Source organism: Cynocephalus volans, chromosome 10 (genome assembly GCF_027409185.1).
Source record: "Cynocephalus volans isolate mCynVol1 chromosome 10, mCynVol1.pri, whole genome shotgun sequence".
NCBI classification, from domain to species: domain Eukaryota; kingdom Metazoa; phylum Chordata; class Mammalia; order Dermoptera; family Cynocephalidae; genus Cynocephalus; species Cynocephalus volans.
In genome coordinates, this window is record NC_084469.1 from 130,466,680 (window position 1) to 130,488,227 (window position 21,548).

Below are 21,548 nucleotides of genomic sequence, written 5' to 3' on the forward strand. Positions count from 1 at the left end.
TCTAGGTAATGAAGACAATCAACAAAGCTTCCCACAGCTCCATGGTGCTGGCCTGCTCCCTGGGAACACAGAAGAGGACTTGAAGACACTGTTTTGAGTCAATACATAACACCTGGTACATACATCCTCCTGGGACGAGGCCTGCTTCAGAAAAGACCCTAGGAATTGTACAATCTTGTACTGACAGCAAATTAAAGCTAGAAGGAACCTTGAAGACAGTGTAGCCCAAACCTACATTTCCAGACATGAGGCAACCAGTGTTCAAGGAGATGACCATTAACAGCTGACCCGGACCTAGACTCAAGAATTCTGACTCTAATAGCAAGTAGGGGTTGGGAGCTGACTGTGGAGCCCAGTGACCTGGGTTCAAATTCTAGACTACACCACTGACTAGCTGTACAACAATGGGCAAGTCATATAACCACTTGGTACCTCATTTACCTTATCTGTAAAATAGGTGTTTTATTCCCTACCTCACATCATACACAAAAGTTACCTCAAAGTGGATCATAGACCTAAATATGAGTTAAAACTAAAAAACTCTTAAAAGAAAACATACATATAAATTTTCATAACCTTGTATTAGTCAATGATTTCTTAGATATGACACCAAAAGCACAAATGATAAAAGAGAAGGCTGATAAGTTAGAACACTGGGACTAAAAAGATTTCAGGTGCTTACACAGAGAACAAGCAGGTCACATCCAATGTTCAGAAAGCAGATAGATTCTCCACAACAGCCCTTAAAACTGGAGAACATAGATCAATGCCTTGAAAATTCTAAAGGACAGTTTTCAACCTAAAATTAATACATAGCCAAACAGTCAGATATGCAATGTATCAGAAAACTTACTTTCCATTTATCCTTTATTAGGAAACCTCTGAAGAATGTAATCCAGAAAAAAAAAAAAAAAAAAGGAGTAAACTTGTAACTTTTGGCTACCTTATTTGGGCAGCACAGACATAGAAAGTTCGACAGGACCATGCTGCCTAGACCTTTTTGTTTTTTTAATTAATTAATTTTTTCAGCAGGTGGCTGGTCTGGGGATCTGAACCCTTGACTTTGGCATTACAAGGCTGCGCTCTAACCAACTGAGCTAACCGTCCAGCCGTAGACCTTTTAAAAATGTCCTTTTGAATACTGTTTTATTTTATTTTATTTTATTTATTTATTTATTTTTTTAAGATGACCGGTAAGGGGATCTCAACCCTTGACTTGGTGTTGTCAGCACCACGCTCAGCCAGTGAGCAAACCAGCCATCCCTATATAGGATCCGAACCCGTGGCCTTGGTGTTATCAGCACCGCACTCTACCGAGTGAGCCATGGGCCGGCCTTGAATACTGTTTTAAAGTTGACTTCATACCACTTTAAAAATGGTCCAGCTGAAATTCCCTGCCCGCTAAGAAGCTGTCATTGACCATCTCTTCCTCTCCACTGAACTTCTACACCCTTTAGAGCATGGTTATGGTTTTAATTCTTAAATACATGTCATCTCTTAAAAATAGTCATCTCGTCATTTTCCACTCCTAGAAGAAATACTTGAAAATATTGTGTTTAATGGTTCTGGTGGTTATTACATTTTAATAATGTGCTTTTGTCTCTATTTCTAGACAGTATCAATTTACTTTGTATTACAAAGAAATAGAAAATTTAATTTACAGTCAAGGCTTGGACTAGGGTGAGATGATGTGAGGCACTTGCCCAGGGAAAAAAAATTTAAGGAGATAATAAAAAACGCAGTAATCAAAATAATTTGAATGCAGCATTTTTTAAAATAAATTAATGAAAAAAAAAGTCTAGGGTGAACAAAATATCAACACGTTAAGTAAAGACAGGATCAGTATTGCCGATTCCTCCTTTTGCCTTAGGCTCATTATGGCTTGGCACAATTAGTGACCTTATCTTTAACATTTTTATATTTTGTCCATCATTACTTTTTCTTCACATTAATTTTAAATTGCCGAGCCCGTGGCGCACTCGGGAGAGTGCAGCGCTGGGAGCGCAGCGACGCTTCCGCCGTGGGTTCGGATCCTATCTAGGAATGGCCGGTGTACTCACTGGCTGAGTACTGGTCACGAAAAAAAACACATTAATTTTAAATTATATATATATATATATATATATATATTTTTTTTTTTTTTTTTCTAAGATTACCAGTAAGGGGATCTTAACCCTTGACTTGGTGTCAGAACCACGCTCTCCCAAGTGAGCGAACCAGCCATCCCTATATAGGGATCCAAACCCGTGGCCTTGTTGTTATCAGCATCACACTCTCCCAAGTGAACCACAGGCCGGCCCTTAATTTTAATTTTTATAAATATTGCATTAAAGTATCGTTTATCTTGATATCTCGATTACTGGGTTTTCTGGCCCCTCAAATTTTGCACCCAAGACAAAATTTAAAGGTCCTGTGTGCTTTCTACCACCCGTCCCTCATTTGTAATTCTTCTGATGTTAACTTATCACTTTAAAGTTCTATTTATTTTTCTTTCACCTTTTGACAGTGTGTCTCCCCTCTGTTCTGTAGGATGACTTGACTATAACTTTTATTTTATAGAGATTTAAAACGTTAAGCTTTGTTCTATTCCGTACCTCTAAGTTAGACTGTGTAAAATCACTGAACTTTGTCTTGGCTATTCTTTAAATGCTTTCCCAACACTGCTCTCTCCGGACCAGCTTTGCCTTCTTAGCTCGTGAGAGGTAAAACCAATCAGTTCCCTGATTTCCTGGCCATGAGGAGCAGGGGTGATCCAGGGGCATGCACCTAGGGAATTGCGTTCCATGGGCCCCCCAAGTGCAGAATCTGAACTTGTAAAGGAAAAACCAAATTCATTTCCACGAGGGCAAATCTCCCCGCTGCTCTCAGCCCTAGGTCCAGAGTCACTGTGACTCAGCGGAATTCAATCCTAAAGGCTCGGCCGCACCCCGTTCTTCGCCTGCTCTATTCAGTAGGGAGGCGATTCCCTCCGGCTCCTCCCAACAGCCTCGGACTCCACTGGAAACGCCCTCCTCGTATCCCCACTTACACCCACCCAGACCCACACATTTCCCTTCCCCCGCTCCATCCCCCAGACTCCCCTTCCTTCCTGTAACTGCAGCCTTGGTGACCTCCGCCCAGCGCCCCAGGGGCCGCGGCCCGCCCCGCCCTTGCTGGCCGCCTAGCCCTGGTGGGCCGGGCCGGGCCTGGTATAAACGAGCCGGCGCAGTGAGTCGCACGCGAGACACCTGCGGATTGCAAGCCGCGCTTCCCAGGCAGTACCTTACCCCGGCCAGGGTCGCCGCAGCAACCAGCAGCGCAGCCAGTCAGCGCCCGAGACCGCTCCTCGGCCGCACGCGTCGCAGCCATGGTCGGTGAGTGCAGGACGCGGGGAAACGTGCGCTCGTGCGGATGGCACTCGGGCCCTCGTGGGTTCTTCCGGAGAAGGCTGTAAGGACCTGGTCTTGAGTTTTGTTCCTTGACTCAAACCCGAAAAAGTGAAGAAATTAGGGTTCGGTATGAGTCCTGACTAGACTCCAAGGAGAGGGGGTCGTCCCCCACCCCTTCCTCACAAACTCGGGGGGCGTTTAGGAGAGACTTCACCTGGGAAGCAAAAGTTCTCTCCAAAACAGAGGTCCTTTCCCTTCCTTCCTCTCTTTCTATTCTTTCTTTTAAATAAAAGTGAATTCACACTCATTTGCTTTTTATCAGTTAACAATAGACCATAGGTATCTTTCTGGGTCACTATACATCGTTAACTCTTTTTTTTTTTTTTTTTTTTTAAAGATGACCGGGAAGGGGATCTGAACCCTTGACTTGGTGCTGTCAGCACCACGCTCCCCCGAGTGAACCACGGCCGGCTCTCGTTAACTCATTCTTATTAGCATAATATCATGCAGAGTGGATGTAGCCATAATTTATTCAGATGTTCCCCGTACATAGACAATCAGATTGTTTCTAATTTTTGCCAAGGAAAACAATGCTGCAGGACGCCTCGTTGCCCCTGTGTCCTGATGCTTTTAGTCTGTAGAACAGATCCCCCCCGCCCCCCCTTCCCAAATTAGAGAGCTGGATCAAAGATTTGTCTTTAGAATTTTAAGTTTCCACCTGATTACTTTCCCCAAGGGTTGAGGCAATTCATGTTCCCGCCAGTAATGTGCCAATTTCCTACAATCTTAATAGCCCTCAGTGTTATTTGTCTTAAATGTTTTGCCAATCTCATGGGTAAATAATGATATCTCATTTTAGTTTGCTTGTCCTGACGCGCCAGGCAGAACACCATTTCATTTGTTTATTTTCATTTGCATATCGTCCTCTGTGTTTAGGGCTTTTCTATCTTTTCTATTGAGGGGTCTGTTTTTTTTTAGTTATCTGTAGGCATTCTTTGGGATTTTAACTCTTTGCGATAAGAGTTGCAGATTTCTTCTCCCAGGTGATTGTCCTGTCTTTTAACCCTGTTTATGTTGTCTTTTGCTAAACAGACATTTTTCATTCTCATGTGGCTTTGTCAGGCTTTTCCTTCACAGTTTCTGAATCTCAAGTCTTCTTTATTTATTTATTTAATTTATTTATTTATTTATTTTTTAAAGATGACCGGTAAGGGGATCTCAACCCTTGGCTTGGTGTTGTCAGCACCACGCTCGGCCAGTGAGCAAACTGGCCATCCCTATATAGGATCCGAACCCATGGCCTTGGTGTTATCAGCACCGTACTCTACCGAGTGAGCCACGGGCCGGCCTATCAAGTCTTCTTTAAAAAGTATTCTCTACCCCACGTTTACACAAATTCTCCCTTTCTTCTACTAGTTTAGTAGTTTCATTAAACATTTTGTATCTTTAACCTACCTGGAAATAATTGCTGTATGTGGTGTGTTACTGGGGTGACTCAAAACAAACTTTATAGAATACAAGAGACACACTGAAAAGTGCACAAGTTCTAAATGGCTTTTCACAAACTGAAAATTTATGTATTCAGCACCCAGATCAAGAAAGAAAATATTACCAGCACCGCAAAAGTCCTTTTTGTACCCTTCTGGTCACTGCCCGCTGACAAGGGTAACTGCTGTACTGACTTCTAACACCTATGCTAGTTTTGGGGGGGCGTGATTTTATTTTCATGCATATGGCTAATTGAGTATGCCAACACCATTTATTCCATCAGCCGCTGTTTTCTCACTGAGTCAGAATGCCTCCTTCAGTCATTGGTACCTTTAAGGAGAAAGTATATTTCTGGCTGCAGGGGATGGATTGCAATAACCTAATGTCTAACAAAGTCGCATCTTCCTTTACGAACACTGGCTCCCCTGTAGCTGATGCTTGGTTGGTTGGGAATGGATTTTCTCCATATGCCTTGTGTGTGTCTAAATAGGAAAAAAAGCACTGATTGTACTGGCTCACTCAGAGAAGACATCCTTCAACTATGCCATGAAGGAAGCTGCTGTAGAATCTTTGAAGAAGGAAGGATGGGAGGTGATCGAGTCGGACCTGTATGCCATGAACTTCAATCCTGTCATTTCCAAAAAGGACATCACAGGTAGGAGTCCCCTCTCCTCCCTTTAATTAGTTCTTTGTGGATCTCCTTGCCTGTGGGTTCTCTGGTCCAGCCTTGGCCCCTCTGGTTCAGCCCCTCTTTTTCCTCTCTGCAGGTAAACTGAACAACCCTGGGAACTTTCAGTATGCTGCTGAGTCTGTTCAGGCTTATAAAGAAGGCCGCCTAAGCCCAGACATTGTGGCTGAACAAAAGAAGCTGGTGGCTGCAGACCTTGTGATATTTCAGGTATGGTAGGACAGGACATCAGAAGGGGTGCCAGGGACACTTGAGTTCTTATTATCATAGACCTTACTCAATTATCTATGGCATCTTAGAAAAGTCACTTACACACTTTATTGCATCTTGTACGTAAGCATGATTACTTCAAAGGTACAAAAGATGCAGAATTACACAGATTTATAGATATTGCGAATCCAGCTGTATTGCTCTTTGCATAAATGAATGTTATTGCCAAGATGACATCTAAACCTTGAGCTTTTTTCCCCCATTGTGCCTAATCTTCCCTTCAATGAGTGATTCCTGGTGGACTCTCTCAAAGTTTGCAGTTCTCCCCCTCTCTCCATAGAATGCTAAATAGTTTGTGGAGTGATGTCATGAGAGGTTGACTTCTCTGCTGTTCTAGTTTCCCAGCTGGAGGGGCTTTGCCCTGCTGAATGTGTTGCAGCAGCAAACCATGGCCTTTCCTCTCCCAGAAATTGCTTACCATTCAGCAGACAATACTGTAACTGTGTGTGTATCTTGTCAGTCCTCTTGCCTGTAAATGCCAGACTATACTCAATGACTCTGCTTTAATCAGCCAGCCTTTTGATATTGAACATGACACTGGAAACTTCACAAGGAGGGAGGTACAGGCTGTGTTTTTTGCAATTATTCAGTCAGCTCCAAAGCATCCAATCTTTAGTCTTTTATTCTATCCTCAGGCCTGTTGCCATGAATTGAAGCCACATGCCATTAGTTAGTGCCCCAACGGATGCCTTCTTGATCCAAGTTTTCTACTGCATCTTACCTTAGTGCAGCCAAGGCAGCAGCACTAGCAGCTTTCAGTTCTCATCTCAGAGTCACTGTATTTTGGAATTGGTGGTGGTCTTTACATTTAACTTCTATCTTATGCATAAGTTTTCTTCACTGTCAGTACAACTGTGCAGTTTGTGCACTGTAAAATAGCACCACATCTCAGGGCAATGTAAACACTGCACATTTGTATATTTATTATAACAGTTTTCTCACAGGTGACAGGAAAAGTCTTATTCTCGCAAAATAAATGTACTATGATAGTCTTTCAACATGGAAAGAGTGTCTTGAGGAAGGAGTGCCTTAATTCATAGCAAGGGGCATATGGGCTAATCCCCTGATCACTTTTCTCACTTCTCCAAGAACAACTTGAGGCAGAGTAAACTTTTTTTTTGGCGGCTGGCCTGTGCAGGGATCCGAACCCTTGGCCTTGGCATTGTAACACTGTGCTCTAACCAGCCAGCCTGAGAGTAAACATTTAATACTCCCCAAGCCAACCAATTCTGTTTTCAGCTCTGACTGTAGAACATTAAGAGGGGACCAAATCTACTTGCTAAACAGCCTGTACATTTATACTAAAAGCTGCTGGTCTGGCCCCTCACAATTGGAGGGTCATAGATGTGAGAATGTGAGGAACTGCTAGAGATTACCCAAGCCCCTCTTTTTACATATGAGGCAAATGAAACTTAGAGAAGCTATGAGGCTTGTGTGGCAAAGGTCATGCACCAAATAAGTGGCAGATTGAGCATAAGAACACAAATCTTGCTCTCAATCCTGTGTTCTATTATAAAACCCTACCTCCTTACCCCCTTTTCTGTACAACAGCAATCCTTCAAGTATTGAAGAAAGCTGTCAAGTTCTGCACATTCATTCTTGGCTCTAGTTTTCTTCCTCTGGGCATATTCCAATTGTCATATCTTTAAATCATGAATCAAGGATAAGAAGAAATACTGAGATAGCCCTTACTCTGCTTTGATTAGGACAGGAGGTCAGACAAGACTTTTTCTTGGGAATTCTGTGGTAAACCTTAGTCACACTGACCATTTGTTTGCATTTTTGAATGGTTTTGTTTATTCTAAATGAAAGGATTTTATATCCCTTAGCATAAGGGACAGTCATATTTTTGATACCACACCTACTTAAGCAAGCTCTTGGGAAACTATTGATTTAGGCATCATACATTGAAGCAAATGAACCTTGTCTACAGTCCTTGGCATTTAGATTTTGCTGCCAAATGTGATTTCATAGAAACAAATCTTATTTGCATGTGGCCTTATTCAAACTCACCCCATATTTGTATTTTTTAGGCAGAAACAGGATTATCAAGTTAGCTGTCCAAGGACAATAATTTTTCCTTTCTTAAACGTGCTTAACTCCTCCAGAAGGAATGACAAAGGCCCGAAGAAAGGTTCCCATAACAGTGACATCATGGGCAGCAGCAGTGTACCCTGAGCCGCCTTCTGTGCTGGGGATGTCCCTGATCTAACCACTTTGATGTCTTCTGTCCCACAGTTCCCATTGCACTGGTTTGGAGTCCCCGCCATTCTGAAAGGCTGGTTTGAGCGAGTGTTCATAGGAGAATTTGCCTACACTTATGCTGCCATGTATGACAAGGGACCTTTCCGGGTAGGTGAATGGTTCTGAGTTTTCTAACAGCTCGATTCTGGGTAGATTCTCTTCTGAGGCAGAGTTTTGAGCAGAGGTACTAAGATACTAACATCAGGCTCCAGGTCCTTTGGGAGAAATGCATGATAAAGTTTTTATAAATTAAATGACGTGCTGTTTGGGATTTATTTTAAAATACTCCAGGAACAAAAAAAGGATGAGGGGATTAGATAAAACTAGAATGGCAAAATATTGAGAATTGAAGTTGGGTGATAGATGCATCATTAGTACTATTTTCTCTTATTTATGTAGGTTGAAATTTTCCATAATAAAAATAAGGAAAGTCTGTCTTTGTTTTTTGGAGACCCAAATACTGCACAAGAAACACTTTGAGACATTCTGGATTAAAGATCTTATCCTCCATGCCTAGCACCGTGGGGAGACATAAAAACAACAAATAATTCCACCTACGCAGCCAGCAGCTAATGCTGATTTGGTTACCATGACAGACTTGTCCTGATTGGCCACACGCAGGAGTGTGGAATCCTTGGCTGGCCCCTGGCTACCTGTCTGTGAACCAGCTAAGCTGGTGCTTCTGTAGTAACACTGTATAGCTCAGAGGAGCTAAAGTATGAGGTAATATAAACAGCAAATAGGGTAGACTTGTGTGTTTCTTTTCCCTGGGGCTGTTTGATTAACTTCTTGTCACCAAGGAGATGTGGAGGGTAATGAAGTTGGGTTTTTTTTTCTTTTACAGAATAAGAAGGCAGTGCTTTCCATCACCACAGGTGGCACCGGCTCCATGTACTCTCTGCAAGGTGTCCATGGGGACATAAATATCATTCTCTGGCCAATTCAGGTACCTCATTTTCAATGAACCTTCAGGGGAATTCATTAATTGAGCTTTGACTGGAGTCCTCAAGATAGCAGCTGAAAACAGATCTGAGATGTGAATTCGAAAGCATAGTAATGGTTGAGAACGTGCCCATCTTGCCAGGCCTCTGCTTATCAAATACACCCATGTGTGCACATGTTCAAACACTGTTCTCTCCTAACCAAGGACTAGTGCAGATGACCCTTGATTGGTACAGCCACAGGCCATGGCTCTCTCCAGCTTACTGACATCTCTCCAATCTTCCTGTCCTCCCAAGTTGCTGCTATAGTCTCACAGACTGTTAGAGCCCAAGACAAATTAAGAAATGATGTAGTCCAGCCATTTTTAGGGATGAATAAACTGAAGTCTGAGGTGGGTTTTTCAGTGGTCACTGGACTCTCAAGACTAATCTGTTTTAAGGAAGGGGATTGGAGAGAAGAGCAGGTGAGGTGGCCACCTATAAGAATCATTCCTTAAGACTGGCGAGTCAGAGAAATGCACACCTGCATGCCTGGACAAGAGTCAGCTGCTGAGAAGCTGAAACTCCTTCCTAATGTGATAGAATTTCCAGGACTTCTGGCAGAAGATCCAGGTTGGCACAGTTTCAGGGTATTAGTCACTTAAAGAACACAGCTGAATAGGCTAAAATAGGTAACAGGTAGAGAGGGCAGAAGGTGAGAGACTATATAGCTATGAACTGATTCTCCAGGGTACTTAGGTCTCCTTATTGGAATGTCTTAATGGGAAGTCCAGACCAACTTTTGTTATTCGTTTACAGTACAAACTGCATAGGATTGGTTCTGTGACTTACCTCTGTGCTTTATGTATCCCCAGAGTGGCATTCTGCATTTCTGTGGCTTCCAAGTATTAGAACCTGAACTGGCATATAGCATTGGTCACACTCCAGCAGATGCACGAATTCAGATCCTGGAAGGATGGAAGAAACGCCTGCAGAATATTTGGAATGAGACACCACTGTATTTTGCCCCAAGCAGCCTTTTTGACCTTAACTTCCAGGCAGGGTTCTTACTGAAAAAAGAGGTACAGGATGAACAGAAAAACAAGAAAGTTGGCCTTTCTGTGGGCCATCACTTGGGCAAGTCCATCCCAACTGACAACCAGATCAAAGCCAGAAAATAAGATTCACAAGACTTGATTTCTCTCTAACATGTAGTCAAATCTGTGTATTTTTTTTTCAAGTTTCACCAACTTACTTTAGCTTTTAAGATCTGGGTGTTTCTTTTTCCACAAGGAATGAATAGGAGAGGAACTAGACTGTTTTGTGTAGACATTTTTGAGTGATTTTATAATTAAATCCAACTGATTCTTACAATTACTATCATGGAATAGAGCAAAAATCTGATTAGGCTTAAGAGGCTACTTAGGGGAAGGTATAGAAAGATGCTAGAAAAATATTCTTTAAGATCATCTACACAATTCTTTTTAGGGCTAAACTTTTAGGGCAAAATTTGGCTAGAGAGCATTCAACTTGCCAGTGATCTATTTCTTTTAATTACCTCTCTGTAGTTTATGGCAGGAGGGAATTGCTCAGAGAAAGAAATGACTGTATTTATCTGACCTAACTTGTTTTGTAGTTAGTAATCTAATGCTTGTTTACTATGCAGTGAATACGTAATATACCTATCATGAGTATTACTCTTCCTTCAACTTTTGTTGTTTGTATACAGAACACAGATACCTTGAAATGAATAGCTAACAAAACTCTCTTCTTTACCTTAGTCTTCTAATTTAATGTTTGCAGAAATAAATTAACACATCCACACTGTACATTTGCCACGTTGAGTGAATTCAAGAAAGGAAATAGTATCTTCAGTACTTAAGAACAGCCTTCCACAAAAATACTTTATTTCTGATCTATACAAACTTCCGGAAGGTTATTTGCTGTATCATTGCTAAACTGACAACTTTCCTTTTAAGAATGTGTTTTGGTCCCATAACTTTTGGGATAAAATGGTAAGCTTGGAGTTTTATTAACTTAGGTGAACAATTTTGGCATAATATTCTAATTTCTATTTAAATTCTTGAATTGCATCTCTTCCCACTGTTGGTATAATTCAGGTAGAATATGATAAAAGACTGCCCTCTTGTGGTGCATTTGAAAGAAAATAAGAGAAATGATGCAAAATGAGTTTACCCAAAAAATGGGAAACAGCCTCTTACCTTCCAAGGAAATGATGGCATTGGGCCAGGATGGAGAACTTCATGTACCAGATGCTGACTAGCACTAGCTATTTTTTGCTGTGACAGTATCCATGATAGCAGACTGCTGGGTTTTTCACGTTGAAAATATTTTCTGTTGCCTTCATCTTCACTGCAATTTTGTGTAAATTTCTAAACAAAATTAAATAAATAAAATTCATTTCTACAAAACAGACCCACATTTATTGGTATCAGTGAAGCTAATGATAGAGGCATTCAGGCAAAAGTGGAATCTACTGGAGGACAGAATCAGAGGATTCAATAATAAATTATGGCCAGAAGACCATAAAGTGACATGGCTTGAAAGCTTGCCCAATGGGACTGCTTCATACTGAATGGAAATGGAACAACCTATTCAGATCCTCTCGGGGAATTTACAAGACATTTCAAAGAGTCAGTAAAGAGTGCTGTAGAAATCGAGAAAAACAGAAAATGCCATAAAGAAATGCCACATGGGCAGTATTCTGATTAATCCAATCAATGGGCCAGGCACTCTTCTAGGCACTGGGGGCACAGCAATGAACAAAACAAAGTACCTTTCTTCATGGAGTTTGCATTCTCATGAAGAAGAGTAGTGAAATGAACAAATACATCAGGTGATGATAAATGCTAGGAAGAAAAAAGCAGGGTTTGAGGGCCAGAGACGGGATAGAGAGTGTATTCGTCTGTTTCTGTTATAACAAAAACACCTAGAACTGGGTAATTTGTAATTAAATGAAATTTATTGCTTACAGTTTCAGAGGCTAGGAAGTCCAAAGTCCAGGGAACACATCTGATGAGGGCCTTCCCTGGCAGTAATGCAGGGGTCTCACATGGCAGAATATGGTGGAACAGAGAGAGAGAGAGTCTCACGTGCCCTCTTGAAGCCCCCAGAACCACACCCCTAACCACCATTACTAATCCATTCACTAGGCATGGTCCTTCAATCTAATCATCTCTTCAAGACCCCACCTTTCAATTACCATAATAGGATTTCTCACCTTCAACAGTTACAGTGGGAATTAAGCTTCTAATATATGAACTTCAGGGGACACAATTCAGTCAACCCACAGCAGAGAGTTTTATTTTATACAGGGCAATCAAGAAAGACCTCTCTCTCTTTGATAAGGCCACACTTGAGCAAGGACCTGATTAAGTGAGAATAAGAAGTGAGACACTAGATATGTGAAGGAAGAGCACTCCAGGCAGGAGGGATGCCAAGTGCACACCCCTGAGGCAGGAGCATGCTGTGCATGTCTGAGGAACAGAAAGAAAGTTAGCAACACTAAAGCAGAGAAAGCGGGAGCCACAGGTGAGAAAATAGCTGAGATCAGACCACATCGGGCTTTCTAAGCATTGTGAGAATGTAAGGATAGGAAGTTTTTTGAGCAGAGCTGTAACAGATCTGACTTATGTTTTTTTTTTGTTTTGTTTTGTTTTTTTAAGCAGAAGAAATTTATTTTCTCAGTTTTTTTTTTTATTGTTGTTAACTTCAAGTATTTATTTATTTATTTAATTTTTTTTAAAAATTTTATTTTGTCGATATACATTGTGGCTAATTATTGTTCCCCATCACCAAAACCTCCCTCCCTCCTCCCTCCCCCCTCCCTGACATGTTTTAAAAGGGTTATTCTCTGAGAGAAGTTTTGTTTTGTTTTGTTTTGTTTCCTTCTAATTTTATTTATTATTCAGATTTCCTATAATGAGCATGCATTTCTTTTTTTTTTTTGAGTAGTGTTTTTGTTTTGTTTTGTTTTGTTTGTTTTCTTTATTTTATTTTATTTTGTTGATATACAATGTGGCTGATTATTGCTCCCCATCACCAAACCCTCCCTCCCTTCTCCCTCCCCCCCTCCCCCCCAACAATGTCCTTTCTGTTTGCTTGTCGTATCAACTTCAAGTAATTGTGGTTGTTATATCTTCTCCCCCCCCCGTTTGTGTGTGTGTGTGTGTGTGTGTGTGTGTGTGTGTGTGTGTGTGTGTGTGTGTGTGTGTGTGAATTTATATATTAATTTTTAGCTCCCACCAATAAGTGAGAACGTGGTATTTCTCTTTCTGTGCCTGACTTGTTTCACTTAATATAATTCTCTCAAGGTCCATCCATGTTGTTGCAAATGGCAGTATTTCATTCGTTTTTATAGCTGAGTAGTATTCCATTGTGTAGATGTACCACATTTTCCGTATCCACTCATCTGATGATGGACATTTGGGCTGGTTCCAACTCTTGGCTATTGTAAAGAGTGCTGCGATGAACATTGGGGAACAGGTATACCTTCGACTTGATGATTTCCATTCCTCTGGGTATATTCCCAACAGTGGGATAGCTGGGTCGTATGGTAGATCTATCTGCAATTGTTTGAGGAACCTCCATACCATTTTCCATAGAGGCTGCACCATTTTGCAGTCCCACCAACAATGTATGAGAGTTCCTTTTTCTCCACAGCCTCGCCAGCATTTATCGTTCAGAGTCTTTTGGATTTTAGCCATCCTAACTGGGGTTAGATGGTATCTCAATGTGGTTTTGATTTGCATTTCCCGGATGCTGATTGATGTTGAGCATTTTTTCATATGTCTGTTGGCCATTTGTATATCTTCCTTAGAGAAATGCCTATTTAGCTCTTTTGCCCCTTTTTTAATTGGGTTGCTTGTTTTCTTCTTGTAAAGTTGTTTGAGTTCCTTATATATTCTGGATATTAATCCTTTGTCAGATGTATATTTTGCAAATATTTTCTCCCACTCTGTTGGTTGTCTTTTAACTCTGTTAATTGTTTCTTTTGCTGTGCAGAAGCTTTTTAGTTTGATATAATCCCATTTGTTTATTTTTCCTTTGGTTGCCCGTGCTTTTGGGGTCGTGTTCATGAAGTCTGTGTCCAGTCCTATTTCCTGAAGTGTTTCTCCTATGTTTTCTTTAAGAAGTTTTATTGTTTCAGGGTGTATATTTAAATCCTTAATCCATTTTGAGTTGATTTTAGTATACGGTCAGAGGTATGGATCTAGTTTCATTCTCCTGCATATGGATATCCAGTTATCCCAGCACCACTTGCTGAAGAGGCAGTCCCTTCCCCAGTGAAGAGGCTTGGTGCCTTTTTTTTTTTTTTTTTTTTTTTTAAATTTTATTTTGTCGATATACATTGTAGCTGATTATTGCTCCCCACCACCAAAACCTCCCTCCCTTCTCCCCCCCCCAACAATGTCCTTTCTGTTTGCTTGTTGTATCAACTTCAAATAATCGTGGTTGTTATATCTTCTCCCCCCCCCCCGGTTTGTGTGTGTGTGTGAATTTATGTATTAATTTTTAGCTCCCTCCAATAAGTGAGAACATGTGGTATTTCTCTTTCTGTGCCTGACTTGTTTCACTTAATATAATTCTCTCAAGGTCCATCCATGTTGTTGCAAATGGCAGTATTTCATTCGTTTTTATAGCTGAGTAGTATTCCATTGTGTAGATGTACCACATTTTCCGTATCCACTCATCTGATGATGGGCATTTGGGCTGGTTCCAACTCTTGGCTATTGTAAAGAGTGCTGCGATGAACATTGGGGAACAGGTATACCTTCGACTTGATGATTTCCATTCCTCTGGGTATATTCCCAACAGTGGGATGGCTGGGTCGTATGGTAGATCTATTTGCAATTGTTTAAGGAACCTCCATACCATTTTCCATAGAGGCTGCACCATTTTGCAGTCCCACCAACAATGTATGAGAGTTCCTTTTTCTCCACAGCCTCGCCAGCATTTATCGTTCAGAGTCTTTTGGATTTTAGCCATCCTAACTGGGGTTAGATGGTATCTCAATGTGGTTTTGATTTGCATTTCCCAGATGCTGAGTGATGTTGAGCATTTTTTCATATGTCTGTTGGCCATTTGGATATCTTCCTTAGAGAAATGCCTACTTAGCTCTTTTGCCCATTTTTTAATTGGGTTGCTTGTTTTCTTCTTGTAAAGTTGTTTGAGTTCCTTATATATTCTGGATATTAATCCTTTGTCAGATGTATATTTTGCAAATATTTTCTCCCACTCTGTTGGTTGTCTTTTAACTCTGTTAATTGTTTCTTTTGCTGTGCAGAAGCTTTTTAGTTTGATATAATCCCATTTGTTTATTTTTCCTTTGGTTGCCCGTGCTTTTGGGGTCGTGTTCATGAAGTCTGTGCCCAGTCCTATTTCCTGAAGTGTTTCTCCTATGTTTTCTTTAAGAAGTTTTATTGTCTCAGGGTGTATATTTAAATCCTTAATCCATTTTGAGTTGATTTTAGTATACGGTGAGAGGTATGGATCTAGTTTCATTCTCCTGCATATCGATATCCAGTTATCCCAGCACCACTTGCTGAAGAGGCAGTCCCTTCCCCAGTGAATAGGCTTGGTGCCTTTGTCAAAGATCAGATGGCAGTAAGTGTGTGGGTTGATTTCTGGATTCTCTATTCTATTCCATTGGTCAGTGTGTCTGTTTTTATGCCAGTACCATACTGTTTTGGTTATTATAGCTTTGTAGTATAGCTTAAAGTCAGGTAGTGTTATGCCTCCAGCTTTATTTTTTTTGCTCAGCATTGCTTTGGCTATGCGTGGTCTTTTATTGTTCCATATAAATGTCTGGATAGTTTTTCCATTTCTGAGAAAAATGTCTTTGGAATTTTGATGGGGATTGCACTGAATTTGTATATCACTTTGGGTAGTATGGACATTTTCACTATGTTGATTCTTCCAATCCAAGAGCATGGGATATCTTTCCATCTTCTTGTATCCTCTCTAATTTCTCTCAGCAGTGGTTTGTAGTTCTCATTATAGAGATTTTTCACCTCCTTGGTTAACTCAATTCCTAAGTATTTTATTTTTTTGGTGGCTATTGTAAATGGGCAGGCTTTCTTGATTTCTCCTTCTGCATGTTCACTATTGGAGAAAAGAAATGCTACTGATTTTTGAGTGTTGATTTTGTATCCTGCTACTGTGCTGAAATCATTTATCAATTCCAGCAGTTTTTTTGTAGAGGTTTTAGGCTTTTCGATATATAGGATCACGTCATCTGCAAACAGGGACAGTTTGACTTCATCTTTTCCAATCTGAATGCCCTTTATTTCCTTCTCTTCTCTGATTGCTCTGGCTAGTACTTCCAACACTATGTTGAATAGGAGTGGTGAGAGTGGGCATCCTTGTCTAGTTCCTGTTCTTAAAGGAAAAGCTTTCACCTTTTGCCCATTCAGGATGATATTGGCAGTGGGTTTGGCATATATGGCTTTAATTATGTTGAGATACTTTCCCTCTATACCTAACTTATAGAGGGTCTTTGTCATGAATGAGTGCTGAACTTTATCAAATGCTTTTTCAGCATCTATAGAGATGATCATATGGTCCTTGTGTTTGAGTTTATTAATATGGTGTATCACATTTATTGATTTGCATATGTTGAACCAACCTTGCATCCCTGGGATGAATTCCACTTGATCGTGATGAATAATTTTACGTATGTGTTGCTGTATTCTGTTTGCTAGTATTTTAGTGAGGATTTTTGCATCTATATTCATCAAGGATATCGGCCTGTAGTTTTCTTTTTTGGTTATATCTTTACCTGGTTTTGGTATCAGGATGATGTTTGCTTCATAGAATGAGTTTGGGAGGTTTGCGTCCGTTTCAATCTTTTGGAATAGTTTGTAAAGAATTGGTGTCGATTCCTCTTTGAATGTTTGGTAAAATTCTGCTGTGAATCCATCTGGTCCTGGGCTTTTCTTTGTTGGGAGCCTTCTGATAACAGCTTCAATCTCCTTTATTGTTATTGGTCTGTTCAAATTTTCTACGTCTTCATGGTTCAGTTTTGGGAGCTTGTGTGTGTCCAGAAATTTATCCATTTCCTCCAGATTTTCAAATTTGTTGGCGTATAGTTGTTTATAGTAGTCTCGAATGATTCCTTGTATTTCAGATGAATCAGTTGTAATATCGCCTTTTTCATTTCTAATTTTTGTTATTTGAGTCTTCTCTCTTCTTTTTTTTGTTAGCCATGCTAATGGTTTGTCAATTTTATTTATCTTTTCAAAAAACCAACTTTTTGATTCGTTGATCTTTTGAATTGTTTTTTGGTTTTCAATTTCATTCAGTTCTGCTCTGATCTTAATGATTTCTTTCCATCTGCTAACTTTAGGTTTGGATTGTTCTTGTTTTTCTAGTTCTTTAAGGTGAAGTGTTAGGTTGTTCACTTGCCATCTTTCCATTCTTCTGAAATGAGCATTTAATGCAATAAATTTCTCCCTCAATACTGCTTTTGAAGTATCCCACAGACAGGCCGGCCCGTGGCTCACTCGGTAGAGTGCGGTGCTGAAGTATCCCACAGGTTTTGGTATGATGTATCATTGTTTTCATTAGTTTCAATAAATATTTTGATTTCCTGCTTGATTTCTTCTTGGACCCATATGTCATTAAGTAGAATGCTGTTTAATTTCCATGTGTTTGTATAGTTTCCAGAGTTTCGTTTGTTATTAATTTCTAGTTTTAATCCATTGTGGTCTGAGAAGATACATGGGATAATTCCAATTTTTTTGAATTTATTGAGACTTGATTTGTGACCTAATATGTGATCTATCCTGGAGAATGATCCATGTGCTGATGAGAAGAATGAATATTCTGAGGTTGTTGGGTGGAATGTTCTGTAGATATCTGCCAATTCCAATTGGTCTAGAGTCTTGTTTAGATCTTGTGTTTCTCTACTGATTCTTTGCCTAGATGATCTGTCTAATATTGACAGTGGGGTGTTCAGGTCCCCTGCTATTATGGCATTAGTGTCTATTTCCTTCTTTAGGTCTAATAGAGTTTGTTTTATAAATCTGGCTGCTCCAACATTGGGTGCGTACATATTTATGATTGTTATGTCTTCTTGATGGATCAGTCCTTTTATCATTAAGTAGTGTCCCTCATTGTCTCTTTTTATGGTTTTTAGTTTAAAGTCTATTTTGTCAGATATAAGAATAGCCACTCCAGCTCGTTTTTCTTTTCTGTTTGCATGGTAAATCTTTGTCCATCCTTTCACTCTTAGTCTGTGTGAATCTTTACGGGTGAGGTGGGTCTCTTGTAGGCAGCATATAGTTGGGTCCTCCTTTTTGATCCAGTCAGCCAATCTGTGTCTTTTAATTGGGGAATTTAAGCCTTTTACATTAAGAGTTGTTATTGAAAGGTGTTGATTTATTCCTAGCATTTTATTGGTTGTTTGGTTGTTCTAGGTGTCTTTTGTTCCTTGCTTTCTGATTTACTGTTTGGTTTCTGTGTTTGTTGGTTCCTTAGGTTGTAGATAGTGTTTTTGTTTGCTTGTTTTCTCTTCATGAATGCCATTTTTATTATACTAGTGGGTATTGATTTTTCTTGGGTTTTTATGGCAGTGGTAGTTATTTTTCAGGAACCAAACCCAGTACTCCCTTGAGGATTTCTCATAAGGGTGGTCGTGTGGTAGTGAACTCCTGCAGTTTTTGTTTGTCTGAGAAATATATGCCCTTCATTTCGGAAGGATAGCACTGCAGGGTAGAATATTCTTGGCTGGCAATCTTTGTCTTTTAGTATTTTGAAAATATCATCTCATTCCTTTCTAGCTTTTAGGGTTTGTGATGAAAAGTCTGATGTTAGCCTGATTGGGGCTCCCTTATAGGTGATTTGACGCTTCCCTCTTGCAGCTTTTAAGATTCTCTCTTTGTCTCTGAGTTTTGCCAATTTGACTATGACATGTCTTGGAGAAGGCCTTTTTGGGTTGAATACATTTGGAGATCGTTGAGCTTCCTGGATCTGAAGATCTGTGATTTTTCCTATACCTGGGAAGTTTTCTGCCACTATTTTGTTGAATATGTTTTCAATGGAATCTCCATTTTCCTCCCCTTCTGGAATACCCATGACTCGGATATTAGAGCGCTTAAGGTTGTCTGATATCTCTCAGATTTTCTTCAATGTCCTTGATTCTTTTTTCTTTCTTTTTGTCTGCTTGTGTTATTTCAAACAGCCCATCTTCAAGTTCAGAGGTTCTCTCTTCAACTTCGACAAGCCTGCTGGTTAAACTCTCCGTTGTGTTTTTTATTTCGCTGAATAACTTCTTCAGTTCAGCAAGTTCTGCTACATTTTTTTTTCAGGACATTGATTTCCTTGTACATTTCCTCTTTCAGATCCTGTATACTTTTCCGCATTTCATCATGATGTCTAGCTGAGTGAGTTTTCTTGTATCTCATTCAGTTTCCTTAGAATTATCACTCGAAATTCCTTGTCAGTTATTTCAAGGGCTTCTTGTTCTATAGGATCTAGAGTTTGGGATTTATTAACTTTTGGTGGTGTACTTTCTTGATTTTTTGTATTTCTGGTATCTTTTTTTTGGTGTTTATTCATTGTGGCAGGGGGTTTCACAGTCCACCAGTTTGAGACTAATGACTAACTAGGATGTTGCTGTGGTTGCCAATTTCGTATGGCTCCCTCCGTGACTGCTCAGTTGGCCTCTAGTGCCTTGTGTGTGTGGTTGCCTCGGGTCTTGGGCTTCTCCAGGGAGCCACCTTTCTGGTCAGCTTGGACTCTGCTGGGCTGGTGGATCACGTACCACAGGGTGTGTGATCTCTGTTGAGCTTTCACTTCCTGTGCAGGACTTCTCCCCATTCCGTGTGCTCTGGCCCAGGCTGTTAGATCGTGCAGTGGCGACCCCACCTGGTGTGTGGTTTCTGTCGAGTCTCCGCCTCCCTGGCCGCAGGTCTCCCCCCTCTGTGCGCATTGTGCTGGGCTGGGGCGTGTCTTCTGCACCCCTCGCCTATCAGCTGGGCCTTCAAGACCCTGCTCAGCACCGCCTCGCCCAGGAAGTCTACCAGGTTTCTGCTAGGCACAGACGACCAGTCGCTCTGAGTGCCTTTGTAGCACTGTGTAGATCTTTCTCGGGTCTTGTTCACCTTTGTATCCCCCCGGTATAAACCGAGTCTAGTGCCCGCCTGCAGCCTGCTCTCTGGCAGGTTCAAGCAGACCTGGGAACTCTCCTACCACTCTATTCCCAACCAGAAATTCGTTAGGCTTTTTTCCAAACTGGTGGCCGCAGAGATGGTATCTGCCTCCCAGTAACAGGAAGTTTACAGGGGGCCGGAGTCCAGGGTATGGTGGAGTGACAGTCGGCCCGCCCGTACTTCCTTGCCCTCCCAACACTGGCCGGGGATGCCCCACGCCACCAGCCCCGCCAGAGAACCGCGGAGGGAGTGGGAGAGGAGGCCGGTCCACAGGCTCCGGAAAGCCCCGCGCCAGGCCAGGCAAGTGGGAGGGCTCAGTGATGGCCGAGCAGGGCGGAGCTGCCCGCACCTGGGAAAATGGAGGCAGCACCGGCGGTGAGTGGCCTGGTGGTGCAGGCGGGAGCCAGGTGGGCATCACCCCCCGAACAGAACTGGGCCAAGGGTCACTCACAGGGTTGTGCCAGGTCGGGTGCTCGCTCTCTGTCTCTGGTTTGTCGCCTTCCGTTTTCTCAGCCGCTGCCGCCTCGGGCTGTTCAGTCGCGGCGCGGGCTCGGGCGCTCCCAGGAATCTTCTTTAATGCTGGCCTGAAACCTCGAATCCTGAATAGGGCAGCTGGCTGCCTTCAGCGCGGCCCCGGCCTCCGGGATCCTGTCTGCATCCACAGCAGCCCTGGCGCCGTGTTCCCTGTTTCGAGACTCGCTTTTGCGGCTAAGAAACAGTTCTTTTCCTGCTCCACACTTCAAAGCTGTTGCCTGTAAATTAGGCAGCCTCTCCTGCCGGGGGCAAAGTGGCGGTCAGCCCCCCACGACCAGCCAGCAGCTGCGGTCCTCCCTTAAGAGATGGCGAGAGCAGAAGTTTTGATGCTGAGAACAATTAAAGAAACCTATCTTCAAAAAGCAAAAGGATATGGGATCTAGTGCACAAGAAACAGAAGAGCATAGTATTAGGACTAGTAATACTAGGTACACATAGTAAAACAAGGTAGCACTTATAAGGCACTTACTGCGTGTCAGGAACTAAGTAATTTTACATGGATTAACTTACTTACCTCTTGTAACAACCCTACAAGGAGGGTTTTCTATTATTGTTTTGACTCTCTAGAAAAGGAAATTGAGGAATGGTGGTTACTTAGTAGGTGTGGGAGTCAGAATTCCACACAGGTAGGCAAACTCAAGAGCCCCTGCCTTTATGCTATATTATATTGCCTCACTAGAAGCAGAGACCATGGCATCATGAAACTGAGCACGAGAATAGCAATCAATACCTCTTTTTCTGAGAACAAGACCACTAGTGCTGCTGTGGAGAAATTATAATTGCTTTTCTATTTCCAGAGTCCCTATTGTGTCCTGAGCAGGGATAAATGATGTTCCAGTTCTCTTCTGGGCTTGTATAGCTG

At 41.5% G+C, this 21,548-nt stretch overlaps 1 protein-coding gene across 1 annotated transcript; it reads left to right on the forward strand.

The window, feature by feature from the left end:
• Positions 1 to 2,951: 2,951 nt before the first annotated feature.
• On the forward strand, positions 2,952 to 11,412 carry NQO1 (NAD(P)H quinone dehydrogenase 1). The gene is made up of 6 exons (XM_063110615.1): positions 2,952 to 3,353; positions 5,347 to 5,511; positions 5,624 to 5,754; positions 8,053 to 8,166; positions 8,903 to 9,004; positions 9,854 to 11,412. The coding sequence occupies exons 1-6, from the start codon at positions 3,347 to 3,349 to the stop codon at positions 10,157 to 10,159; spliced, it is 825 nt and encodes a 274-aa protein (XP_062966685.1). The 5' UTR covers positions 2,952 to 3,346; the 3' UTR covers positions 10,160 to 11,412.
• Positions 11,413 to 21,548: the final 10,136 nt, after the last annotated feature.

What these genes read in the sequence shown, in the direction of transcription:
- NQO1 (XM_063110615.1), top strand. An exon ending in ATGACAAGGGACCTTTCCGG is followed by an intron (nt 8,167 to 8,902) that starts GTAGGTGAATGG and finishes TTTCTTTTACAG; the next exon opens with AATAAGAAGGCAGTGCTTTC. An exon ending in TCATTCTCTGGCCAATTCAG is followed by an intron (nt 9,005 to 9,853) that starts GTACCTCATTTT and finishes ATGTATCCCCAG; the next exon opens with AGTGGCATTCTGCATTTCTG.